This window comes from Leiobunum rupestre, chromosome 2 (genome assembly GCF_980474605.1).
Source record: "Leiobunum rupestre chromosome 2, qqLeiRupe1.1.hap1, whole genome shotgun sequence".
In the NCBI taxonomy this organism is placed as follows: Eukaryota; Metazoa; Arthropoda; class Arachnida; order Opiliones; family Sclerosomatidae; genus Leiobunum; species Leiobunum rupestre.
This window is the reverse complement of record NC_143385.1, coordinates 51,140,038-51,165,575: the sequence shown is the minus strand read 5'-3', so window position 1 is coordinate 51,165,575 and position 25,538 is coordinate 51,140,038. Positions and strand designations below refer to the sequence as shown.

At 46.5% G+C, this 25,538-nt stretch overlaps 1 protein-coding gene across 1 annotated transcript; it reads right to left on the bottom strand.

The window, feature by feature from the left end:
• Positions 1-4,209: 4,209 nt before the first annotated feature.
• On the bottom strand, positions 4,210-7,033 carry LOC149958306 (uncharacterized). Its single transcript, XM_090164912.1, has 3 exons — positions 6,919-7,033; positions 5,965-6,317; positions 4,210-5,712 (listed from the first exon to the last, which is right to left on the bottom strand). The coding sequence occupies exons 2-3, from the start codon at positions 6,291-6,293 to the stop codon at positions 4,224-4,226; spliced, it is 1,818 nt and encodes a 605-aa protein (XP_090021038.1). The 5' UTR covers positions 6,294-6,317; positions 6,919-7,033; the 3' UTR covers positions 4,210-4,223.
• Between the last annotated feature and the right edge of the window lie 18,505 nt (positions 7,034-25,538).

Genomic DNA, 25,538 nt, shown 5'->3' with positions numbered 1-25,538 from the left:
CCTCATTTTTGAAGGAAACCACTGGGAAAGCTAACGAACCCTTTTCCTCCCAGACTTTCTGTTTTATATCCACTTTTGCTATTACCGTTAACCTCAGCAAGTTCTTATGGGAAGGGGAAACCGAAGATCTCGGGGGAAAACCCCTTTCACCAGTAGGAAGAGAACTTACAAACTTTACGCAGAAGGAGTGGTTCCGGATTTTCACCCAGGCTCCTCTTGCTGCGAGGCGAAAGTGCTAACCACTCCGCCACCCCACTTTCTACTGTACGTTTTCTGTAAAAAGTTATCTAAGTAATGGTCTAATAATTTATTTTCTTCTTAAATAGTACCATGCGAGCTCTAAAATTTGTATTTAAGAAAAGTGAAGGTGTTGCGGTATTTGTAAGCATTTTAAAAGTGGTGTTTTTCTTGAAGTCTTCCTCTGTAAAATTATTACCGCAAACTGCATCTGTTGCGTTTGGAACCCAGTCTGATCTTCCAATGGCTTTTAGCCATCTTTGCAACAAAGGATTCACTTTACCTGGAAACCTTATTGTAATTTTGAATAATTTAGAATAAAAATGTCTTCTATTTTTTTGGAATATTAGTGCTGCTCCTACTTATGCCAAGAAACTTTTTTGTTGCTTCCATTATTTTCGCAAGATGAAACTGCGCATTTCCTACCCATTATGCTTAAAATTTCACTCAAAATATATTACAAAATAGTAAATAACTCACAAAAGAAACCTTTATTGTGTTAATAAAGAGTTTTCAAAATTGTTCTTAAAAACGCGTCGCTTTCCCTCTTCAATTCAAAAGTTAAAATTATAATAGTTCACAAAGTCGCTAATAGGTGGCGGCAGGGGCCATCGAAGAATTTTTCATTTAAATAGTTGAATTTTTCGCTCATAGGTGGCTTTTGTCGTAGTTGATAACCCTCCCATGATTTTCGTTCCTATCTTTACTAATGCTGTGTTAAAGCCTATGGGGAAAATTTGAACTGGGGCTCTAGATAGTATTATTCCCAACTCAATGTTTTCAACCGATTAACCCCCTCTAAACTAAGAGTATTAATCAGGGGCGTAGCCATTGGGGGAAGTGACCCCAACAGTATTTTGCAGAGTTGGTGAAGTTTGTTTGATTTTGCGAAACCGGAAAGCTTCGCCAGCTCCAGTTGGTTTGAAAAGACACTGACGTATCAAATACTCTGTCCGCTTAGCTGATTTATAATTGAACAAAAACCAGTTCTGCGAATTGAAAAAACCATGTTAATTCTTGTTAATGTAATGGCTAACAGGGCCGGATTACCCAATAGGCTGACTACGCCTGGGCGGCCTAAGGCACCAAGCCCAAAGCTGGGCACAAATCCCCAGAAATTCTTTTTCCTATCAAAATATAAAAGATGGCGTTGGCGTTGCTATCAATTTTTTCTAATTTTTTTAATTTGAAATATTTAAAGTTTAAATTACTTATTAGTAACTTTCAATAATATATTTTTTGCTTTCTACATATAATTTTTTTATCTCATATAAATTTTTACATATATAAAGCTATAAATCATACCACCAATAAAATAGTTTTTTAACTTTTTTTTTGAAAACCTATCAAATTAATCTCATCAATGACATATGTTATAAACTAACCTATTGTATCAAATACTATTATTTATACAATTTTATCAATAATAGGTATTTCAATAAAAGTTACGCCCCCCTTCCATCCCGCCCGCCGCGTAAAACCGGAACTAGGTGATTTAATTTCTGTTACACGGCTACCATATTTTATGGGGTAGTTGTACAGCCAACCCTCTTTGAAACAGCCAACTTCAATCCAAGATTTCGCTTTAAACTGTAAGCCTCGGCACACGCGTTAGCGGCGTTACCTTTCTCTGTGGTCCTTCGTTAAGATATTTAACGTTGGGTAAGTTAAAATTTTAATTAAATGAAATAAATCTAATGTAAATAACTTAATAATTTCTAGTTTTCAGTTAAATAGAGAAGATATGGAGCCACTGATTTGTTTTGAAACATTTCTAAATTCTTTGCGCCTTTTTCCAAAATGACTCGTATTTGTTTGGAGGAATAAAACAAACCAGACGACGCGAAAACAATGCTATAAAATGTGAAGAGTTGCAAAATTCCGAATGCAGTTGGCGCTAGTCGCGTTTGAACCCCTCCGTCTCGCGCGAGTTCACCGTCACTGACGAAACCGATTTCGCAGCTCTCCGCAACTCCTGTATACTTGTTTTATTTCTCCAAGATAATACGAAATCGAAGTAATGAGAAGTAGGAGCAATGGGAAGTCGGAGTAATCGGAGAAGATGGAAGTAGGAGCAATGGAAAGTTGGTTGGAGTAATCGGAGAAATGAGAAGTATGAGCAATGAGAAGTAGGAGCAATGGGAAGTCGGAGCAATGAGAAGTAGGAGCAATGAATCCTCTAGAGAAAGGACGAGTCGGAGAAATGATGTCGAACCTCGTTAGCGTTGAAATCAAAACAAGATGCTTAAGCTAAATTTTGATCCAAAAGGCAGGACATAAAAGTACCCCTCGCGTTGATTGGCTCGTTTGTAAATTTGACGATAACTTAAGTTATAGTAATTTTTTACAATAAATTTTACATAGGATATATAATTATGGTTAAAGTCCCCTAAGTAGAGTATAAGTTGTCTAATTATAATACTCTACAATGGTTCACAGACGACGTTATTGAATTTTAGCTTCCTGTTCCATTAATAGATGGCAATACGCTCTCGGGTAGACTCATTGCCATCTCTAATAACAAGGGCCTTATCATAATACAGGTGGCAACATAAGCCTACCAAGGCCCCACTAAGTTTGAACTGGGCATAAAGGCGTATGTATTCAGCACTAGACAGGCGCGGGAGAGGAAAAAATTTAATCTACGCTACCTGGCGGAGAAAAAGAGCAAATCCTCTCACCCCTACCTTTTGCCATCCGGTAGCATGCATTGGGGGATTTGTGCATAAGTTTCAGTTTTTCATCAACAGATGGATTCATGTAGCGAGTTTGGCCAAGGACAGTAGATATAGGGACGAGAAAGTGTATTGGCGGCCTCTGTTGGAATATATCACCTAAAACGACCTAAACGCAAGGAGAGTTAGTCGTAACCAAAAAAAATGGCGGTCACCTAATTTTAGCGGTTCTTGACGAGGCTTAGGTGTTCAAAACAAATGGGCATTTTTTATTTACGCTCGTAGTTTTATTTTTAATTTAACCTCAAAATGGTAAAAACTAACTACAATAATACTGTATATCGTGAACCACGTCTTAAGAATGGCCGCTGTTTGTTTACATCTAACTCCCCGTGAATATGAAGACGTTTAAAATCGAATTTTTTTTCCTGCTTTCTCGTCCGTGTATCTACTGTCCTTGGTTTGGCCAGTCATTAGCTTAACGTTAAAATCTCATTCGTTTCAAACTTGGGGAGGCCTTGATAGTCTTATGGTGGCATTGAGAGGCTGAGAGCCGACAGTGGCTTTAACAGTTTTTTTTTGTATGGAGACGCCTGTCTACTAAACGAAGCGTATTTATAGGGTACGGTCAGTTGCTGTAAAATGTTAAAAACCAGAAAAAAACCGATTGCGATTTTTCCGATGTGCATCGTGACGTAAGTACCAGTTGTACGGAATTTTTGTCTCGTGCGATTTCACCGATGAGCATCGTGACGTCAAAAGTTACTGTACGCTTTTTTTTAAACGATGCCAAAGGTAGCGACATCTAAAGGCGACCGACGGTACTAAAAATTTTACATAACTGTACGTTTTCACCCCCTCATCGATTCCAGCGATGAGCATTACGAATAGTAGTGACATCTATACGCGACTGTCAGTAACATTCTCCACGTGCTTGGCAAAAAACACCAAAAACACTGATACGCCATTGATGGGCATCGTGACGACAAAACCGGAAATATAAATCGTCGTAAAGTAACTTTTTTATTTTCCGATACGCATTGATGGCTTTTTTTAGAGCAACTGAACGTACTCCTCATGGTCTTGGCTATTTACCAGGGGAATTGGACTTCGACCTTCGTACGGAAGGTGGGATAGTCTTCTATTAAATGGCTCTTGGGCGTTTCCTGCGAGTATGATATTATGTCTATTCGGCATTTTATATCTTGGAATCGTTATGGAAAGAAATATTTAAATAATCCAAGGACCAATATAAAACACTTTTTCACGAATTTAATTAAGCTGCGCAGTATAAATGAAAACTAATTTTATTTAACTCAAAAACTTCGAATGCTTTTCCAACTTATGATTATCCAAATTCCCCCTTCTCGAGAAAGATTCGTCACAATGATCGCAAGAAAAGGCATAAAGTTTCGCGTCCGAATGTTTCTTTCGTTTGTGGGATATCAAATGTCTCTCCAGATCGAAAACACGCGCGCACTTATCGCAATTCCATTTCTTGTTGGCTAAATGAATTATTCTATGTTTTCTCATAGTGTTATCATTTACGCACGAATATTCGCAATCAGGACACGATAGCAAAGCCACTTCTTTGTTGTGAATGCGTTTGTGACTTTCGAAATTTCCCTTTCTGGCAAACGTGCGTTCGCATTCGTCGCATTTGATAACACCCGACCGAGGTCCGGCGTGTTTCTGCAAATGATGTATAAGGCTTTTTTTCCAGGAGAATTTATGATCGCAAAGCTCACATTTGTATGCCTTGGATACTTCGATATGAATTTTAACATGCTTAAGTAGTTCCACTTCCAAAGAGCAGGCGAAAGAACATTTATCGCAACGGTACGGTCCACTACCGGAGTGTATCTTTAGTTTGTGTTTTTTAAGTAAATCCTTACGGCCGAATTCCCGAGGACACTGATTACAGGCGAAAGGACGCTTACCCGTATGCTTCACCTCGTGCAGTTGCAGGTTGTATTTGCGCCTGGTCGAATAATTGCAGGTTTGGCACTTGAAACGTTTATTTTCCCGGTGCGTTTCCCTGTGGCTCCGTAGATTACTGCGCACCTTGCAAGTGAAACTACAGAAATTACACTTAAAGATTCGTACGCCCTCATCGTCGAAGTCAGAGTCAATTTCTGATATTAATTCGGATGACGATGATTCGGAACTACTGTCCATTTTCAACTTCTTGGTAGCAGATAACCCGTTTGGTGGGCTGGAATGTGCGCTTAAGAATTTCGATGATTCACATCTGGAAACATTTATCGATAGTCTTTTTAAAGTAGCAGACGACATTATCGGACCTTTAGTGGAACTGACGCCACCTTCCTTTAAAGCAGACGACGTGTTTCGAGGAATAGTCGATCTTAGCCTCTTCCTACCAGTAGATCCTTTTTCTGCTTTTAATGTTTTGGAACTGGCAGACCTTTTACCTTTAGTAGATAATTCGTCTGGGGCAACTTTCAACTTATTATTTGTAACAGACGCTTTTTTTGGTGACTTTGATATTCTAGAAAATCTAGAATCGACTTTCTCTTTCTTCGTAGCAGACGATTTAGCTTCCTTTGCAGCAACAGAAGATTCATTTTGGGATTTAGTTGATTTCAACCCTAATGCAAACATTAATTTTTTCTTAGAAGCAGACTCTACTTTGCATTTGAGCAATGATTCAGGAAAAAAATCGCTGCCAAATAGTTTATTTTTAGCTGACAACTTTTCAAACAACTTGCATTCTTTGAACCTGGCAGTGCTGCTTAACCTTTTCCTTGTAGCAGACAATCCTTTAAATGCGGTTTTAGACCTGGCAGTACTGAAAACTTCCTTTTTTTTAAATGGTTGTTTTTCAAACAATTTGGAATCTTTTTCCCCGGCAGCGTTGCTAAGCCCTGTCCTTGTAGCAGACAATCCTTTAAATTCGGTTTTAGACCTGGCTGTACTGCAAACTTCCTTTTTTTTAAATGGTTGTTTTTCAAACAATTTGGAATCTTTTCCCCCGGCAGCGTTGCTAAGCCCTGTCCTTGTAGCAGACAATCCTTTAAATTCGGTTTTAGACCTGGCAGTACTGCAAACTTTCTTCTTTTTAAATGGTTGTCTTTCAAACAATTTGGAATTTTTGGGCCCGGCAGCGTTGCTTAGTCCTGTCCTTGTAGTAGACAATCCTTTAAGTGCAGTTTTCGATGTTTCGTACACGGCAGCATTGTTTGCTATTTTATTTAGTACAGGCGACTCTTTAGCCAAAATTTCATCTACTGACTTTTGAGCTGGCGTATTTACAATATCAGTTATATTTTCATTATCAGAATTAACGCTTTTATTTGAGTATATCCGAGCCAAAATCTTCTTAACTTCCAAAAGATCTTCAGCCGATAGTTTGCTTTCCATTGATTTTAGATCAATTGCATTTTTCTATAGAAACGAAAACAATTTTTATAAAAACCCAAAATAATCATAAATTAAACCTATATGTTGTTTGAAAAATTGAAGTGTGAGACTTTTCTACATTTCTGCTTGTGTTTCGAGATGTTTAGACAATACCATTTTCGATGAGCAAGTTGCTGTTAGACTGTGCACGCGACGATAGGCCCGATTTCACTACCTCCACCGCGGTTATATGAGGTGGGGCCCCATACAAGCTTGCTTGTGGGCTCTTTTCAGCCGGCCCCCCGGGGATTTTGCTTAGCCTGACCCCTTCTGTACGGCCCTTAGAGTATTCCCCCAAATTAAGAAAAATATATTCCAATTTGTTAATTTTTATTTATTGTATTACAAAATGTGTTAGGTCATTAGTATTGTTCAAACAAGTCGTGTGCCCGGTTTCATCCAATTCTTATATTTTCCAATTTTAAAAGTCATTTCCTCATTCGAGCTTATGTTACTACATACGGATATCTAACAAATTTGGTAATAAATGAAATTGAAATCGTTCAAATAAAGGAAATAACTATTTTTAAACGGGATATTACGATAACCTAAGTCTTAAATAAACTAAAATCAGTAGATAACTCACCGATTTAGATATAAATTATCACCAAATTGACTAGCTGCATAGCTTTACTGGTTCTCCCTCCAGCGCGAAGTTGTATCACATACGAAACGAAATTAAAGGGTATCGTCGGACTGCTAAATGAGTGAAAGGAAGAAATGTATATTAGACGATATTAAAAATGAACTCAATGTATCTTTGATGAAACGATATTTCAATATTAAGAGCGGCGTTAACCAACCCAAACCTTATCAATTGGATTTAATTTTAAAATTAATTTAAAGTAAAATTATTATTTTATGCAAAAGCCATAGTATGACGTCAAAGTACCATCCTCGTCTGCTTGTTCGTCCAACTGCGCATGTGTCAGGCATTATTGAAACTCGCTTTTTACATTTTTATAAACTGTAGTATTGCAAATCGAAAACGGTATTTTCACAAATTTGGGTTAAAATAACCTTGTCATAGTAGCACTCCATACACCTAAAGTGGGACCTGAAAAAAGCTGTCATTAGACGTCTGTGGGTGTTTGGAAAAAATTGGTGTTACCTTCGATTTGTTACCTTATTTCGTACCATTTTTCCCCTTCCCATAAAAACGTTTAGATGTTAACGGTAATAGGGAGTGTAGGGAGCTATTGGCTCGCGTGGTAAGAAGGGCTTTCCACCACCCTCCCACGCAATTTTACCAGGCCACCCTTATTAGGTGGGGTGGCGGAGTGGTTAGCACTTTCGCCTCGCAGCAAGAGGAGCCGGGTTCGATCTCAACTTGTGGCACTGGGTGAAAACTCGGAACAATTCCTTCTGCGTTGAGTTTGCAAGTTATCTCCCCACTGGTTTAAGTGGTTTTTCCCCGAGTTCTTCAGTTTCCCCTTCCATAAAAACTTGTTGAGGTTAACGGTAATAGTTAGTGTAGGGAACTGTTGGCTCGCGTGGCTTGCCACCACCCTCCTACGCATTGTAACCCGGCCACCTAAATTAAAGGCTTTAAAAGTCGCTTGACGACTTAGTCCTATGGTGGTGCCTTAGGTATTAGCCTAGCTGATTATTATTATTTAAAAAAAAGCATTTGTCGGCTCTGTCATTGCTAGCTGTATTATGAAAAGGACCTTGTTATTAAAGATGGCAATGAATTTATAAATTTCTTCGAAAAAACGACTTTCTTGGAGAGCGTGGTGCCATCTATTAATAGCAAAAGAAGCTAATCTTCAAAAATAGCGAAACAATAATGTTGCCAGAGAACCATTTATAGTTATTATAATTAGACAAATTATAGTCTACTTAATAGACTTAAACCTAAATTATATATCCCATATAAAATATATTGCTCAAAATAATTATAATTTAAGTTATTATAAAATTTACAAACGAGCCAATCAACGCGAGGGGTACTTTTATGTCCCGCCTTTTGGCTCAAAATATGTAGCTTAAGTATCTTGTTATATTTCGATGCTAGCGACATCTGTTGAAAAAGGAGTTACTTCATGTCGAGCCGACACTTGATTTAAAGGCAATAAAAGTCGCTAGATGGTGGTTAGCTTAGCTGATTATTAATATTACCAAAATTGTGCAAATTTCTATACTTTCCAATGCTAAAGATTTACTAAATACCGCTATCGAGGTGGACCACATAGAAAGCTAGGCTAGGATGGACGATGCCCCTTTTTTGTTCTTTCGTGTTTTGTATTAAAACGTAGATAGAGGGCAGTAGCGTTTCCGCCGAGTGGCAAAAAATCAAAACGCTTGCAAACCATCTCCAATACTTCCTTAGTTCTCGAAGTCCTCACCAGGTGGCAATATTTTTACTTTTCAACTTGTTTCCCACCCCTCTCCACTATTTTTTAACTTCGCTCATAACATTCATTTTAAAAAAGGTTCGATTGACACACTTTTGGTAATTATGTCACTTTGGTTATTTAATATTTTTAAAGAATTGGTCACCCCTGCGGTTCAATTATGCATCAGTACCGATTAAAGCTCTAGGTACGAAATTTTGATCATACTTTCTAACTACGTCATCTAAGTTATAGAATGTCTCTACAACCATTGGTCGGCTGCCAGTTGAGCTCTTTAACTGCCCAATTGGGCTTCTTTTTATGTCTGTTTGCGGGAAAAAATGAATTGGGCTGTTTTTTGGGCTACTTTTCGGAGGCTTTCGATAATATACACTAAAATCGGTAGGATACCGATTTCTTTCAAAGGAATACGCTTTAAAGCACTCCGAAATATATAACTCTCAATATATGTACAGTTTTTCTTAAAAAATTTAATAATTCGATTGATTGATTTGGGTACATTTGTTCGAATTTCATTCGTCCGAACGGTGGTACAAATGTCCGAATGATCATTTGTCCGAATGCCGGAAAACCGGATCGTATGTCCGAAAACGTATTTCATTTGCCCGAAAAATTTATCACAACTTTTGTTGGTGATTTAGTCGTTCAATTTATGTTAACTTTACTGGAGAATTTCATTTGTTCGAATAATCGTTTGTCCGTTTTTTCGAACATTAGGAATTGGTTGGTTTTTTTAAAATATTGTTAATATAAGAAAATAGTAACATTAACGTGAACCTAACCTAACCTAAAATATCCATAGGTGGTCTCTTCTAACTTAACTTTTCGTATATACTATTCTCCACCACACTCCCCCCTTTTCGGCTCTCCGTTGCTATGCAACGCGTTTCGAAATTTTTATTGTTTAGGCTTAGTTTCTCTTTTCGATATAACAGAAGCCAGCCAGATTTCCCGCACGGTACTGATGAGTTCCAAATAGAACGAAACCGGTCTACCGTTGGAATTTCTGGTTATTTTATTTAGTTTTTATGTAGTTTATTACTCGAAGATCTATTTGATCCGAGATTCGCTCGAAGACCTATCGGTACGAGTTATTAGTAAGTTTTTTAATTTCTTCAAATTTGTTTAGGATTTAGATATATTATCCCTTTTAATTATGGACTAATCTACTTTTTCACGTAAAATATCCACAACATTCAACGCAATTCCCACTTAATAGATCGGCCAAAGGAAAAATGGACATAATAGGATAAAATGATTAGACATTATAAAAAAACAGCAATAAGAAATACTAATTAAGCGACAGAATTCGGAAAATTGATGCTACTGATTCGGACGAATGAAACAAACAAGTTGTCCAATTCGAACAATTGAAACATTTGTTATTTCGGCGGTTCGGACGAATTAAATTCGAACATTTGTTCCACCGTTCAGACGATTGAAATTCGAACAAATGTACCTACCCCGATTAATTTGTACTTAAAAAAATATTTAGAATAAAAAAAATTGGAGTTTCTATAAAATTTCCCATGACACTTCAAAACTGTTGAGAAAGAGCGCGACATCACGCAAACACCAATATTTTGAACAGCGCGCCTTTAAAAAAATAAACAATTTAGGCTTGTTTATAAAATATGGCCTAATTTAAAGAGCTGTTGCACTAAATGCGACAGTCGAGTGAGAGCCTAATTAAATAATTATTTTTATTACACGAACGTTATTTCGAACCGCCACATTTGGTTGGTGGATGCCGTCATGGTGGACCAATTCCCTGTCAAATCGCGCATGTGTACAGTTGTACACCGCTTCAAGGCTCAAACGTCTACGAGTGTATATCTTGTAAAATGTTAAAATTACACTACGATATTTAGGTACCTATTGAAAATAATATTTTTCGAATGAAATAGTATCATTTTCATTCCTAAGGTTGTTTGGAAAAAATCAACGGAAACTTGCTTGTTCTCGACATCAGTTTTTGTCTGCTAATTTTTCTAATTGGGGTGAGTTATAAAACTAAGGTACAGACCCTGGTAGAAGAGTTATTCCAAACAGACCTCCAATTTGGTGAACAATCCCCCGCCAAGACTTGAGACCTCCAATTTGTGAACAATCCCCCGGCCGAGACCTGAGACCTCCAAATTTGGTGAACAATCCCCCAGCCAAGACCTGAGACCTCCAAATTTGGTGAACAATCCCCCGCCAAGACTTGAGACCTCCAATTTGGTGAACAATCCCCCGGCCAAGACCTGAGACCTCCAAATTTGGTGAACAATCCCCCGCCAAGACTTGAGACCTCCAATTTAGTGAACAATTCCCCGGCCAAGACCTGAGACCTCCAATTTGGTGAACAATCCCCGTGGTCAAGACCTGAGACCTCCAATTAGGTGAACAATCCCCCGGCCGAGACCTGAGACCTCCAAATTTGGTGAACAATCCCCCGGCCGAGACCTGAGACCTCCAAATTTGGTGAACAATCCCCCGGCCAAGACCTGAGACCTCCAATTAGGTGAACAATCCCCGTGGCCAAGACCTGAGACCTCCAATTAGGTGAACAATCCCCCGGCCAAGACCTGAGACCTCCAATTAGGTGAACAATCCCCCAGCCAAGACCTGAGACCTCCAAATTTGGTGAACAATCCCCCGCCAAGACTTGAGACCTCCAATTTGGTGAACAATCCCCCGGCCAAGACCTGAGACCTCCAAATTTGGTGAACAATCCCCCGGCCAAGACCTGAGACCTCCAATTAGGTGAACAATCCCCGTGGTCAAGACCTGAGACCTCCAATTAGGTGAATAATCCCCCGGCCGAGACCTGAGACCTCCAAATTTGGTGAACAATCCCCCGGCCAAGACCTGAGACCTCCAATTAGGTGAACAATCCCCGTGGCCAAGACCTGAGACCTCCAATTAGGTGAACAATCCCCCGGCCAAGACCTGAGACCTCCAAATTTGGTGAACAACCCCCCGCCAAGACTTGAGACCTCCAATTTGGTGAACAATCCCCCGGCCAAGACCTGAGACCTCCAATTTGGTGAAAAATCCCCGGCCAAGACTTGAGACCTCCAATTTGGTGAACAATCCCTCGGCCAAGACCTGAGACCTCCAATTTGGTGAACAATCCCCGACCAAGACTTGAGACCTCCAATTTGGTGAACAATCCCCCGCCAAGACTTGAGACCTCCAATTTGGTGAACAATTCCCCGGCCAAGACCTGAGACCTCCAATAAGGTGAACAATCCCCCGGCCGAGACCTGAGACCTTTAAATTTGGTGAACAATCCCCCGCCAAGACTTGAGACCTCCAATTTGGTGAACAATACCCCGGCCAAGACCTGAGACCTCCAATTTGGTGAACAATCCCCGGCCAAGACTTGAGACCTCCAATTTGGTAAACAATCCCCCGCCAAGACATGAGACCTCCAATTTGGTGAACAATCCCCCGCCAAGACTTGAGACCTCCAATTTGGTGAACAATTCCCCGGCCAAGACCTGAGACCTCCAATTTGGTAAACCATCCCCCGGCCGAGACCTGAGACCTCCAAATTTGGTGAACAATCCCCCGGCCAAGACCTGAGACCTCCAATTAGGAGAACAATCCCGCTGGCCAAGACCTGAGACCTCCAATTAGGTGAACAATCCCCCGGCCAAGACCTGAGACCTCCAAATTTGGTGAACCATCAACCGGCCGAGACCTGAGACCTCCAAATTTGGTGAACCATCCCCCGGCCAAGACCTGAGACCTCCAAATTTGGTGAACAATCCCCCGCCAAGACTTGAGACCTCCAATTAGGAGAACAATCCCCCGGCCAAGACCTGAGACCTCCAAATTTGGTGAACAATCCCCGGCCAAGACTTGAGACCTCCAATTTGGTGAACAATCCCCCGGCCAAGACCTGAGACCTCCAAATTTGGTGAACAATCCCCCGCCAAGACTTGAGACCTCCAATTTAGTGAACAATTCCCCGGCCAAGACCTGAGACCTCCAATTTGGTGAGCAATCCTCCGCCAAGACTTGAGACCTCCAATTTAGTGAACAATTCCCCGGCCAAGACCTGAGACCTCCAATTTGGTGAACCATCCCCCGGCCGAGACCTGAGACCTCCAAATTTGGTGAACAATCCCCCGGCCAAGACCTGAGACCTCCAATTAGGTGAACAATCCCCCGGCCAAGACCTGAGACCTCCAAATTTGGTGAACCATCCCCCGGCCGAGACCTGAGACCTCCAAATTTGGTGAACAATCCCCCTGGCCAACACCTGAGACCTCCAATTAGGTGAACAATCCCCCGGCCAAGACCTGAGACCTCCAAATTTGGTGAACAATCCCCCGCCAAGACTTGAGACCTCCAATTTGGTGAACCATCCCCCGGCCAAGACCTGAGACCTCCAATTTGGTGAAAAATCCCCGGCCAAGACTTGAGACCTCCAATTTGGTGAACCATCCCCCGGCCAAGACCTGAGACCTCCAATTTGGTGAACCATCCCCCGGCCGAGACCTGAGACCTCCAAATTTGGTGAACAATCCCCCGACCAAGACCTGAGACCTCCAAATTTGGTGAACAATCCCCCGCCAAGACTTGAGACCTCCAATTTAGTGAACAATTCCCCGGCCAAGACCTGAGACCTCCAATTTGGTGAACAATCCCCCGCCAAGACTTGAGACCTCCAATTTGGTGAACAATCCCCCGGCCATGACCTGAGACCTCCAATTTGGTGAAAAATCCCCGGCCAAGACTTGAGACCTCCAATTTGGTGAACAATCCCTCGGCCAAGACCTGAGACCTCCAATTTGGTGAACAATCCCCGACCAAGACTTGAGACCTCCAATTTGGTGAACCATCCCCCGCCAAGACTTGAGACCTATAATTTGGTGAACAATTCCCCGGCCAAGACCTGAGACCTCCAATTCGGTGAACAATCCCCGGCCAAGACCTGAGACCTCCAATTAGGTGAACAATCCCCCGGCCAAGACCTGAGAACTCAAAATTTGGTGAACAATCCCCCGGCCAAGACCTGAGACCTCCTATTTGGTGAACAATCCCCCGCCAAGATTTGAGACCTCCAATTTGGTGAACAATTCCCCGGCCAAGACCTGAGACCTCCAATTTGGTGAACCATCCCCCGGCCGAGACCTGAGACCTCCAAATTTGGTGAACAATCCCCCGGCCAAGACCTGAGACCTCCAATTTGGTGAACAATCACCGGCCAAGACCTGAGACCTCCAATTTGATGAACAATCCCCCGGCCAAGACCTGAGACCTCCAAATTTGGTGAACAATCCCCCGGCCAAGACCTGAGACCTCCAATTACGTGAACAATCCCCGTGGCCAAGACCTGAGACCTCCAATTAGGTGAACAATCCCCCGGCCGAGACCTGAGACCTTTAAATTTGGTGAACAATCCCCCGGCCAAGACCTGAGACCTCCAATTAGGTGAACCATCCCCCGGCCAAGACCTGAGACCCCCAAATTTGGTGAACAATCCCCCGCCAAGACTTGAGACCTCCAATTTGGTGAACAATCCCCCGGCCAAGACCTGAGACCTCCAATTTGGTGAACAATCCCCGGCCAAGACTTGAGACCTCCAATTTGGTAAACCATCCCCCGGCCGAGACCTGAGACCTCCAAATTTGGTGAACAATCCCCCGGCCAAGACCTGAGACCTCCAATTAGGAGAACAATCCCCCTGGCCAAGACCTGAGACCTCCAATTAGGTGAACAATCCCCCGGCCGAGACCTGAGACCTTTAAATTTGGTGAACAATCCCCCGGCCAAGACCTGAGACCTCCAATTAGGTGAACCATCCCCCGGCCAAGACCTGAGACCCCCAAATTTGGTGAACAATCCCCCGCCAAGACTTGAGACCTCCAATTTGGTGAACAATCCCCCGGCCAAGACCTGAGACCTCCAATTTGGTGAACAATCCCCGACCAAGACTTGTGACCTCCTATTTGGTGAACCATCCCCCGGCCGAGTCCTGAGACCTCCAAATTTGGTGAACAATCCCCCGGCCAAGACCTGAGACCTCCAAATTTGGTGAACAATCCCCCGCCAAGACTTGAGACCTCCAATTTAGTGAACCATCCCCCGCCAAGACCTGAGACCTCCAATTTGGTGAACCATTCCCCGGCCGAGACCTGAGACCTCCAAATTTGGTGAACAATCCCCCGGCCAAGACCTGAGACCTCCAAATTTGGTGAACAATCCCCAGCCAAGACTTGAGACCTCCAATTTAGTGAACAATTCCCCGGCCAAGACCTGAGACCTCCAATTTAGTGAACAATCCCCGACCAAGACTTGTTACCTCCTATTTGGTGAACCATCCCCCGGCCGAGTCCTGAGACCTCGAAATTTGGTGAACAATCCCCCGGCCAAGACCTGAGACCTCCAAATTTGGTGAACAATCCCCCGCCAAGACTTGAGACCTCCAATTTAGTGAACCATCCCCCGCCAAGACCTGAGACCTCCAATTTGGTGAACCATCCCCCGGCCGAGACCTAAGACCTCCAAATTTGGTGAACAATCCCACGGCCAAGACCTGAGACCTCCAATTAGGTGAACAATACCCCGGCAAAGACCTGAGACCTCCAAATTTGGTGAACAATCCCCCGGCCGAGACCTGAGACCTCCAAATTTGGTAAACAATCCCCCGGCCAAGACCTGAGACCTCCAATTTAGTGAAAAATCCCCGGCCAAGACTTGAGACCTCCAATTTGGTGAACAATCCCTCGGCCAAGACCTGAGACCTCCAATTTGGTGAACAATCCCCGACCAAGACTTGAGACCTCCAATTTGGTGAACAATCCCCCGCCAAGACTTGAGACCTCCAATTTAGTGAACAATTCCCCGGCCAAGACCTGAGACCTCCAATTTGGTGAACAATCCCCGACCAAGACTTGTGACCTCCTATTTGGTGAACCATCCCCCGGCCGAGTCCTGAGACCTCCAAATTTGGTGAACAATCCCCCGGCCAAGACCTGAGACCTCCAAATTTTGTGAACAATCCCCCGCCAAGACTTGAGACCTCCAATTTAGTGAACCATCCCCCGCCAAGACCTGAGACCTCCAATTTGGTGAACCATCCCCCGGCCGAGACCTGAGACCTCCAAAATTGGTGAACAATCCCCCGGCCAAGACCTGAGACCTCCAATTAGGTGAACAAACCCCCGGCCAAGACTTGAGACCTCCAATTTGGTGAACAATCCCTCGGCCAAGACCTGAGACCTCCAATTTGGTGAACAATCCCCGACCAAGACTTGAGACCTCCAATTTGGTGAACCATCCCCCGCCAAGACTTGAGACCTATAATTTGGTGAACAATTCCCCGGCCAAGACCTGAGACCTCCAATTCGGTGAACAATCCCCGGCCAAGACCTGAGACCTCCAATTAGGTGAACAATCCCCCGGCCAAGACCTGAGAACTCCAAATTTGGTGAACAATCCCCCGGCCAAGACCTGAGACCTCCTATTTGGTGAACAATCCCCCGCCAAGACTTGAGACCTCCAATTTGGTGAACAATTCCCCGGCCAAGACCTGAGACCTCCAATTTGGTGAACCATCCCCCGGCCGAGACCTGAGACCTCCAAATTTGGTGAACAATCCCCCGGCCAAGACCTGAGACCTCCAATTTGGTGAACAATCACCGGCCAAGACCTGAGACCTCCAATTTGATGAACAATCCCCCGGCCAAGACCTGAGACCTCCAAATTTGGTGAACAATCCCCCGGCCAAGACCTGAGACCTCCAATTACGTGAAAAATCCCCGTGGCCAAGACCTGAGACCTCCAATTAGGTGAACAATCCCCCGGCCGAGACCTGAGACCTTTAAATTTGGTGAACAATCCCCCGGCCAAGACCTGAGACCTCCAATTAGGTGAACCATCCCCCGGCCAAGACCTGAGACCCCCAAATTTGGTGAACAATCCCCCGCCAAGACTTGAGACCTCCAATTTGGTGAACAATCCCCCGGCCAAGACCTGAGACCTCCAATTTGGTGAACAATCCCCGGCCAAGACTTGAGACCTCCAATTTGGTAAACCATCCCCCGGCCGAGACCTGAGACCTCCAAATTTGGTGAACAATCCCCCGGCCAAGACCTGAGACCTCCAAATTTGGTGAACAATCCCCCGCCAAGACTTGAGACCTCCAATTTGGTGAACCATCCCCCGGCCAAGACCTGAGACCTCCAATTTGGTGAACAATCCCCGACCAAGACTTGTGACCTCCTATTTGGTGAACCATCCCCCGGCCGAGTCCTGAGACCTCCAAATTTGGTGAACAATCCCCCGGCCAAGACCTGAGACCTCCAAATTTGGTGAACAATCCCCCGCCAAGACTTGAGACCTCCAATTTAGTGAACCATCCCCCGCCAAGACCTGAGACCTCCAATTTGGTGAACCATCCCCCGGCCGAGACCTGAGACCTCCAAATTTGGTGAACAATCCCCCGGCCAAGACCTGAGACCTCCAATTTGGTGAACAATCACCGGCCAAGACCTGAGACCTCCAATTTGATGAACAATCCCCCGGCCAAGACCTGAGACCTCCAAATTTGGTGAACAATCCCCCGGCCAAGACCTGAGACCTCCAATTACGTGAACAATCCCCGTGGCCAAGACCTGAGACCTCCAATTAGGTGAACAATCCCCCGGCCGAGACCTGAGACCTTTAAATTTGGTGAACAATCCCCCGGCCAAGACCTGAGACCTCCAATTAGGTGAACCATCCCCCGGCCAAGACCTGAGACCCCCAAATTTGGTGAACAATCCCCCGCCAAGACTTGAGACCTCCAATTTGGTGAACAATCCCCCGGCCAAGACCTGAGACCTCCAATTTGGTGAACAATCCCCGGCCAAGACTTGAGACCTCCAATTTGGTAAACCATCCCCCGGCCGAGACCTGAGACCTCCAAATTTGGTGAACAATCCCCCGGCCAAGACCTGAGACCTCCAATTAGGAGAACAATCCCCCTGGCCAAGACCTGAGACCTCCAATTAGGTGAACAATCCCCCGGCCGAGACCTGAGACCTTTAAATTTGGTGAACAATCCCCCGGCCAAGACCTGAGACCTCCAATTAGGTGAACCATCCCCCGGCCAAGACCTGAGACCCCCAAATTTGGTGAACAATCCCCCGCCAAGACTTGAGACCTCCAATTTGGTGAACAATCCCCCGGCCAAGACCTGAGACCTCCAATTTGGTGAACAATCCCCGACCAAGACTTGTGACCTCCTATTTGGTGAACCATCCCCCGGCCGAGTCCTGAGACCTCCAAATTTGGTGAACAATCCCCCGGCCAAGACCTGAGACCTCCAAATTTGGTGAACAATCCCCCGCCAAGACTTGAGACCTCCAATTTAGTGAACCATCCCCCGCCAAGACCTGAGACCTCCAATTTGGTGAACCATTCCCCGGCCGAGACCTGAGACCTCCAAATTTGGTGAACAATCCCCCGGCCAAGACCTGAGACCTCCAAATTTGGTGAACAATCCCCAGCCAAGACTTGAGACCTCCAATTTAGTGAACAATTCCCCGGCCAAGACCTGAGACCTCCAATTTAGTGAACAATCCCCGACCAAGACTTGTTACCTCCTATTTGGTGAACCATCCCCCGGCCGAGTCCTGAGACCTCGAAATTTGGTGAACAATCCCCCGGCCAAGACCTGAGACCTCCAAATTTGGTGAACAATCCCCCGCCAAGACTTGAGACCTCCAATTTAGTGAACCATCCCCCGCCAAGACCTGAGACCTCCAATTTGGTGAACCATCCCCCGGCCGAGACCTAAGACCTCCAAATTTGGTGAACAATCCCACGGCCAAGACCTGAGACCTCCAATTAGGTGAACAATACCCCGGCAAAGACCTGAGACCTCCAAATTTGGTGAACAATCCCCCGGCCGAGACCTGAGACCTCCAAATTTGGTAAACAATCCCCCGGCCAAGACCTGAGACCTCCAATTTAGTGAAAAATCCCCGGCCAAGACTTGAGACCTCCAATTTGGTGAACAATCCCTCGGCCAAGACCTGAGACCTCCAATTTGGTGAACAATCCCCGACCAAGACTTGAGACCTCCAATTTGGTGAACAATCCCCCGCCAAGACTTGAGACCTCCAATTTAGTGAACAATTCCCCGGCCAAGACCTGAGACCTCCAATTTGGTGAACAATCCCCGACCAAGACTTGTGACCTCCTATTTGGTGAACCATCCCCCGGCCGAGTCCTGAGACCTCCAAATTTGGTGAACAATCCCCCGGCCAAGACCTGAGACCTCCAAATTTTGTGAACAATCCCCCGCCAAGACTTGAGACCTCCAATTTAGTGAACCATCCCCCGCCAAGACCTGAGACCTCCAATTTGGTGAACCATCCCCCGGCCGAGACCTGAGACCTCCAAAATTGGTGAACAATCCCCCGGCCAAGACCTGAGACCTCCAATTAGGTGAACAAACCCCCGGCCAAGACTTGAGACCTCCAATTTGGTGAACAATCCCTCGGCCAAGACCTGAGACCTCCAATTTGGTGAACAATCCCCGACCAAGACTTGAGACCTCCAATTTGGTGAACCATCCCCCGCCAAGACTTGAGACCTATAATTTGGTGAACAATTCCCCGGCCAAGACCTGAGACCTCCAATTCGGTGAACAATCCCCGGCCAAGACCTGAGACCTCCAATTAGGTGAACAATCCCCCGGCCAAGACCTGAGAACTCCAAATTTGGTGAACAATCCCCCGGCCAAGACCTGAGACCTCCTATTTGGTGAACAATCCCCCGCCAAGACTTGAGACCTCCAATTTGGTGAACAATTCCCCGGCCAAGACCTGAGACCTCCAATTTGGTGAACCATCCCCCGGCCGAGACCTGAGACCTCCAAATTTGGTGAACAATCCCCCGGCCAAGACCTGAGACCTCCAATTTGGTGAACAATCACCGGCCAAGACCTGAGACCTCCAATTTGATGAACAATCCCCCGGCCAAGACCTGAGACCTCCAAATTTGGTGAACAATCCCCCGGCCAAGACCTGAGACCTCCAATTACGTGAAAAATCCCCGTGGCCAAGACCTGAGACCTCCAATTAGGTGAACAATCCCCCGGCCGAGACCTGAGACCTTTAAATTTGGTGAACAATCCCCCGGCCAAGACCTGAGACCTCCAATTAGGTGAACCATCCCCCGGCCAAGACCTGAGACCCCCAAATTTGGTGAACAATCCCCCGCCAAGACTTGAGACCTCCAATTTGGTGAACAATCCCCCGGCCAAGACCTGAGACCTCCAATTTGGTGAACAATCCCCGGCCAAGACTTGAGACCTCCAATTTGGTAAACCATCCCCCGGCCGAGACCTGAGACCTCCAAATTTGGTGAACAATCCCCCGGCCAAGACCTGAGACCTCCAAATTTGGTGAACAATCCCCCGCCAAGACTTGAGACCTCCAATTTGGTGAACCATCCCCCGGCCAAGACCTGAGACCTCCAATTTGGTGAACAATCCCCGACCAAGACTTGTGACCTCCTATTTGGTGAACCATCCCCCGGCCGAGTCCTGAGACCTCCAAATTTGGTGAACAATCCCCCGGCCAAGACCTGAGACCTCCAAATTTGGTGAACAATCCCCCGCCAAGACTTGAGACCTCCAATTTAGTGAACCATCCCCCGCCAAGACCTGAGACCTCCAATTTGGTGAACCATCCCCCGGCCGAGACCTGAGACCTCCAAATTTGGTGAACAATCCCCCGGCCAAGACCTGAGACCTCCAAATTTGGTGAACAATCCCCAGCCAAGACTTGAGACCTCCAATTTAGTGAACAATTCCCCGGCCAAGACCTGAGACCTCCAATTTAGTGAACAATCCCCGACCAAGACTTGTGACCTCCTATTTGGTGAACCATCCCCCGGCCGAGTCCTGAGACCTCCAAATTTGGTGAACAATCCCCCGGCCAAGACCTGAGACCTCCAAATTTGGTGAACAATCCCCCGCCAAGACTTGAGACCTCCAATTTAGTGAACCATCCCCCGCCAAGACCTGAGACCTCCAATTTGGTGAACCATCCCCCGGCCGAGACCTGAGACCTCCAAATTTGGTGAACAATCCCCCGGCCAAGACCTGAGACCTCCAATTAGGTGAACAATCCCCCGGCCAAGACCTGAGACCTCCAAATTTGGTGAACAATCCCCCGGCCGAGACCTGAGACCTCCAAATTTGGTGAACAATCCCCCGGCCAAGACCTGAGACCTCCAATTTGGTGAAAAATCCCCGGCCAAGACTTGAGACCTCCAATTTGGTGAACAATCCCTCGGCCAAGACCTGAGACCTCCAATTTGGTGAACAATCCCCGACCAAGACTTGAGACCTCCAATTTGGTGAACAATCCCCCGCCAAGACTTGAGACCTCCAATTTAGTGAACAATTCCCCGGCCAAGACCTGAGACCTCCAATTTGGTGAACAATCCCCGACCAAGACTTGTGACCTCCTATTTGGTGAACCATCCCCCGGCCGAGTCCTGAGACCTCCAAATCTGGTGAACAATCCCCCGGCCAAGACCTGAGACCTCCAAATTTGGTGAACAATCCCCCGCCAAGACTTGAGACCTCCAATTTAGTGAACCATCCCCCGCCAAGACCTGAGACCTCCAATTTGGTGAACCATCCCCCGGCCGAGACCTGAGACCTCCAAAATTGGTGAACAATCCCCCGGCCAAGACCTGAGACCTCCAATTAGGTGAACAAACCCCCGGCCAAGACCTGAGACCTCCAAATTTGGTGAACAATCCCCCGTCCGAGACCTGAGACCTCCAAATTTGGTGAACAATCCCCCGGCCAAGACCTGAGACCTCCAATTTGGTGAAAAATCCCCGGCCAAGATTTGAGACCTCCAATTTGGTGAACAATCCCTCGGCCAAGACCTGAGACCTCCAATTTGGTGAACAATCCCCGACCAAGACTTGAGACCTCCAATTTGGTGAACAATCCCCCGCCAACACTTGAGACCTATAATTTGGTGAACAATTCCCCGGCCAAGACCTGAGACCTCCAATTCGGTGAACAATCCCCGGCCAAGACCTGAGACCTCCAATTAGGTGAACAATCCCCCGGCCAAGACCTGAGAACTCCAAATTTGGTGAACAATCCCCCGGCCAAGACAGAGACCTCCTATTTGGTGAACAATCCCCCGCCAAGACTTGAGACCTCCAATTTGGTGAACAATTCCCCGGCCAAGACCTGAGACCTCCAATTTGGTGAACCATCCCCCGGCCGAGACCTGAGACCTACAAAATTTGGTGAACAATCCCCCGGCCAAGACCTGAGACCTCCAATTTGGTGAACAATCACCGGCCAAGACCTGAGACCTCCAATTAGGTGAACAATCCCCCGGCCAAGACCTGAGAACTCCAAATTTGGTGAACAATCCCCCGGCCAAGACCTGAGACCTCCAATTTGGTGAACAATCCCCGGCCAAGACCTGACACCTCCAATTAGGTGAACAAACCCCCGGCCAAGACCTGAGACCTCCAATTTGATGAACAAACCCCCGGCCAAGACCTGAGACCTCCAAATTTGGTGAACAATCCCCCGGCCAAGACCTGAGACCTCCAATTACGTGAACAATCCCCGTGGCCAAGACCTGAGACCTCCAATTAGGTGAACAATCACCCGGCCGAGACCTGAGACCTTTAAATTTGGTGAACAATCCCCCGGCCAAGACCTGAGACCTCCAATTTGGTGAACAATCCCCCGGCCAAGACCTGAGACCTCCAAATTTGGTGAACAATCCCCCGCCAAGACTTGAGACCTCCAATTTAGTGAACAATTCCCCAGCCAAGACCTGAGACCTCCAATTTGGTGAGCAATCCTCCGCCAAGACTTGAGACCTCCAATTTAGTGAACAATTCCCCGGCCAAGACCTGAGACCTCCAATTTGGTGAACCATCCCCCGGCCGAGACCTGATACCTCCAAATTTGGTGAACAATCCCCCGGCCAAGACCTGAGACCTCCAATTAGGTGAACAATCCCCCGGCCAAGACCTGAGACCTCCAATTTGGTGAACAATCCCCGGCCAAGACCTGACACCTCCAATTAGGTGAACAAACCCCCGGCCAAGACCTGAGACCTCCAATTTGATGAACAATCCCCGTGGCCAAGACCTGAGACCTCCAATTAGGTGAACAATCACCCGGCCGAGACCTGAGACCTTTAAATTTGGTGAACAATCCCCCGGCCAAGACCTGAGACCTCCAATTAGGTGAACCATCCCCCGGCCAAGACCTGAGACCTCCAAATTTGGTGAACAATCCCCCGCCAAGACTTGAGACCTCCAATTTGGTAAACCATCCCCCGGCCGAGACCTGAGACCTCCAAATTTGGTGAACAATCCCCCGGCCAAGACCTGAGACCTCCAATTTGGTGAGCAATCCTCCGCCAAGACTTGAGACCTCCAATTTAGTGAACAATTCCCCGGCCAAGACCTGAGACCTCCAATTTGGTGAACCATCCCCCGGCCGAGACCTGAGACCTCCAAATTTGGTGAACAATCCCCCGGCCAAGACCTGAGACCTCCAATTTCGTGAACAATCACCGGCCAAGACCTGAGACCTCCAATTAGGTGAACAATCCCCCGGCCAAGACCTGAGAACTCCAAATTTGGTGAACAATTCCCCGGCCAAGACCTGAGACCTCCAATTCGGTGAACAATCCCCGGCCAAGACCTGAGACCTCCAATTTGATGAACAATCCCCCGGCCAAGACCTGAGACCTCCAAATTTGGTGAACAATCCCCCGGCCAAGACCTGAGACCTCCAATTACGTGAACAATCCCCGTGGCCAAGACCTGAGACCTCCAATTAGGTGAACAATCACCCGGCCGAGACCTGAGACCTTTAAATTTGGTGAACAATCCCCCGGCCAAGACCTGAGACCTCCAATTAGGTGAACCATCCCCCGGCCAAGACCTGAGACCTCCAAATTTGGTGAACAATCCCCCGCCAAGACTTGAGACCTCCAATTTGGTAAACCATCCCCCGCCAAGACCTGAGACCTCCAATTTGGTGAACCATCCCCCGGCCGAGACCTGAGACCTCCAATTTAGTGAACAATCCCCGACCAAGACTTGTGACCTCCTATTTGGTGAACCATCCCCCGGCCGAGTCCTGAGACCTCCAAATTTGGTGAACAATCCCCCGGCCAAGACCTGAGACCTCCAAATTTGGTGAACAATCCCCCGCCAAGACTTGAGACCTCCAATTTAGTGAACCATCCCCCGCCAAGACCTGAGACCTCCAATTTGGTGAACCATCCCCCGGCCGAGACCTGAGACCTCCAAATTTGGTGAACAATCCCCCGGCCAAGACCTGAGACCTCCAATTAGGTGAACAATCCCCCGGCCAAGAATTGAGACCTCCAAATTTGGTGAACAATCCCCCGGCCAAGACCTGAGACCTCCAAATTTGGTGAACAATCCCCCGCCAAGACTTGAGACCTCCAATTTAGTGAACCATCCCCCGCCAAGACCTGAGACCTCCAATTTGGTGAACCATCCCCCGGCCGAGACCTGAGACCTCCAAATTTGGTGAACAATCCCCCGGCCAAGACCTGAGACCTCCAATTAGGTGAACAATCCCCCGGCCAAGAATTGAGACCTCCAAATTTGGTGAACAATCCCCCGGCCGAGACCTGAGACCTCCAATTACGTGAACAATCCCTGTGGCCAAGACCTGAGACCTCCAATTAGGTGAACAATCACCCGGCCGAGACCTGAGACCTTTAAATTTGGTGAACAATCCCCCGGCCAAGACCTGAGACCTCCAATTTGGCGAACAATCCCCCGGCCAAGACCTGAGACCTCCAAATTTGGTGAACAATCCCCCGCCAAGACTTGAGACCTCCAATTTAGTGAACAATTCCCCAGCCAAGACCTGAGACCTCCAATTTGGTGAGCAATCCTCCGCCAAGACTTGAGACCTCCAATTTAGTGAACAATTCCCCGGCCAAGACCTGAGACCTCCAATTTGGTGAACCATCCCCCGGCCGAGACCTGAGACCTCCAAATTTGGTGAACAATCCCCCGGCCAAGACCTGAGACCTCCAATTTGGTGAACCATCCCCCGGCCGAGACCTGAGACCTCCAAATTTGGTGAACAATCCCCCGGCCAAGACCTGAGACCTCCAATTAGGTGAACAATCCCCCGGCCAAGAATTGAGACCTCCAAATTTGGTGAACAATCCCCCGGCCAAGACCTGAGACCTCCAAATTTGGTGAACAATCCCCCGCCAAGACTTGAGACCTCCAATTTAGTGAACCATCCCCCGCCAAGACCTGAGACCTCCAATTTGGTGAACCATCCCCCGGCCGAGACCTGAGACCTCCAAATTTGGTGAACAATCCCCCGGCCAAGACCTGAGACCTCCAATTAGGTGAACAATCCCCCGGCCAAGAATTGAGACCTCCAAATTTGGTGAACAATCCCCCGGCCGAGGCCTGAGACCTCCAATTACGTGAACAATCCCCGTGGCCAAGACCTGAGACCTCCAATTAGGTGAACAATCACCCGGCCGAGACCTGAGACCTTTAAATTTGGTGAACAATCCCCCGGCCAAGACCTGAGACCTCCAATTTGGTGAACAATCCCCCGGCCAAGACCTGAGACCTCCAAATTTGGTGAACAATCCCCCGCCAAGACTTGAGACCTCCAATTTAGTGAACAATTCCCCAGCCAAGACCTGAGACCTCCAATTTGGTGAGCAATCCTCCGCCAAGACTTGAGACCTCCAATTTAGTGAACAATTCCCCGGCCAAGACCTGAGACCTCCAATTTGGTGAACCATCCCCCGGCCGAGACCTGAGACCTCCAAATTTGGTG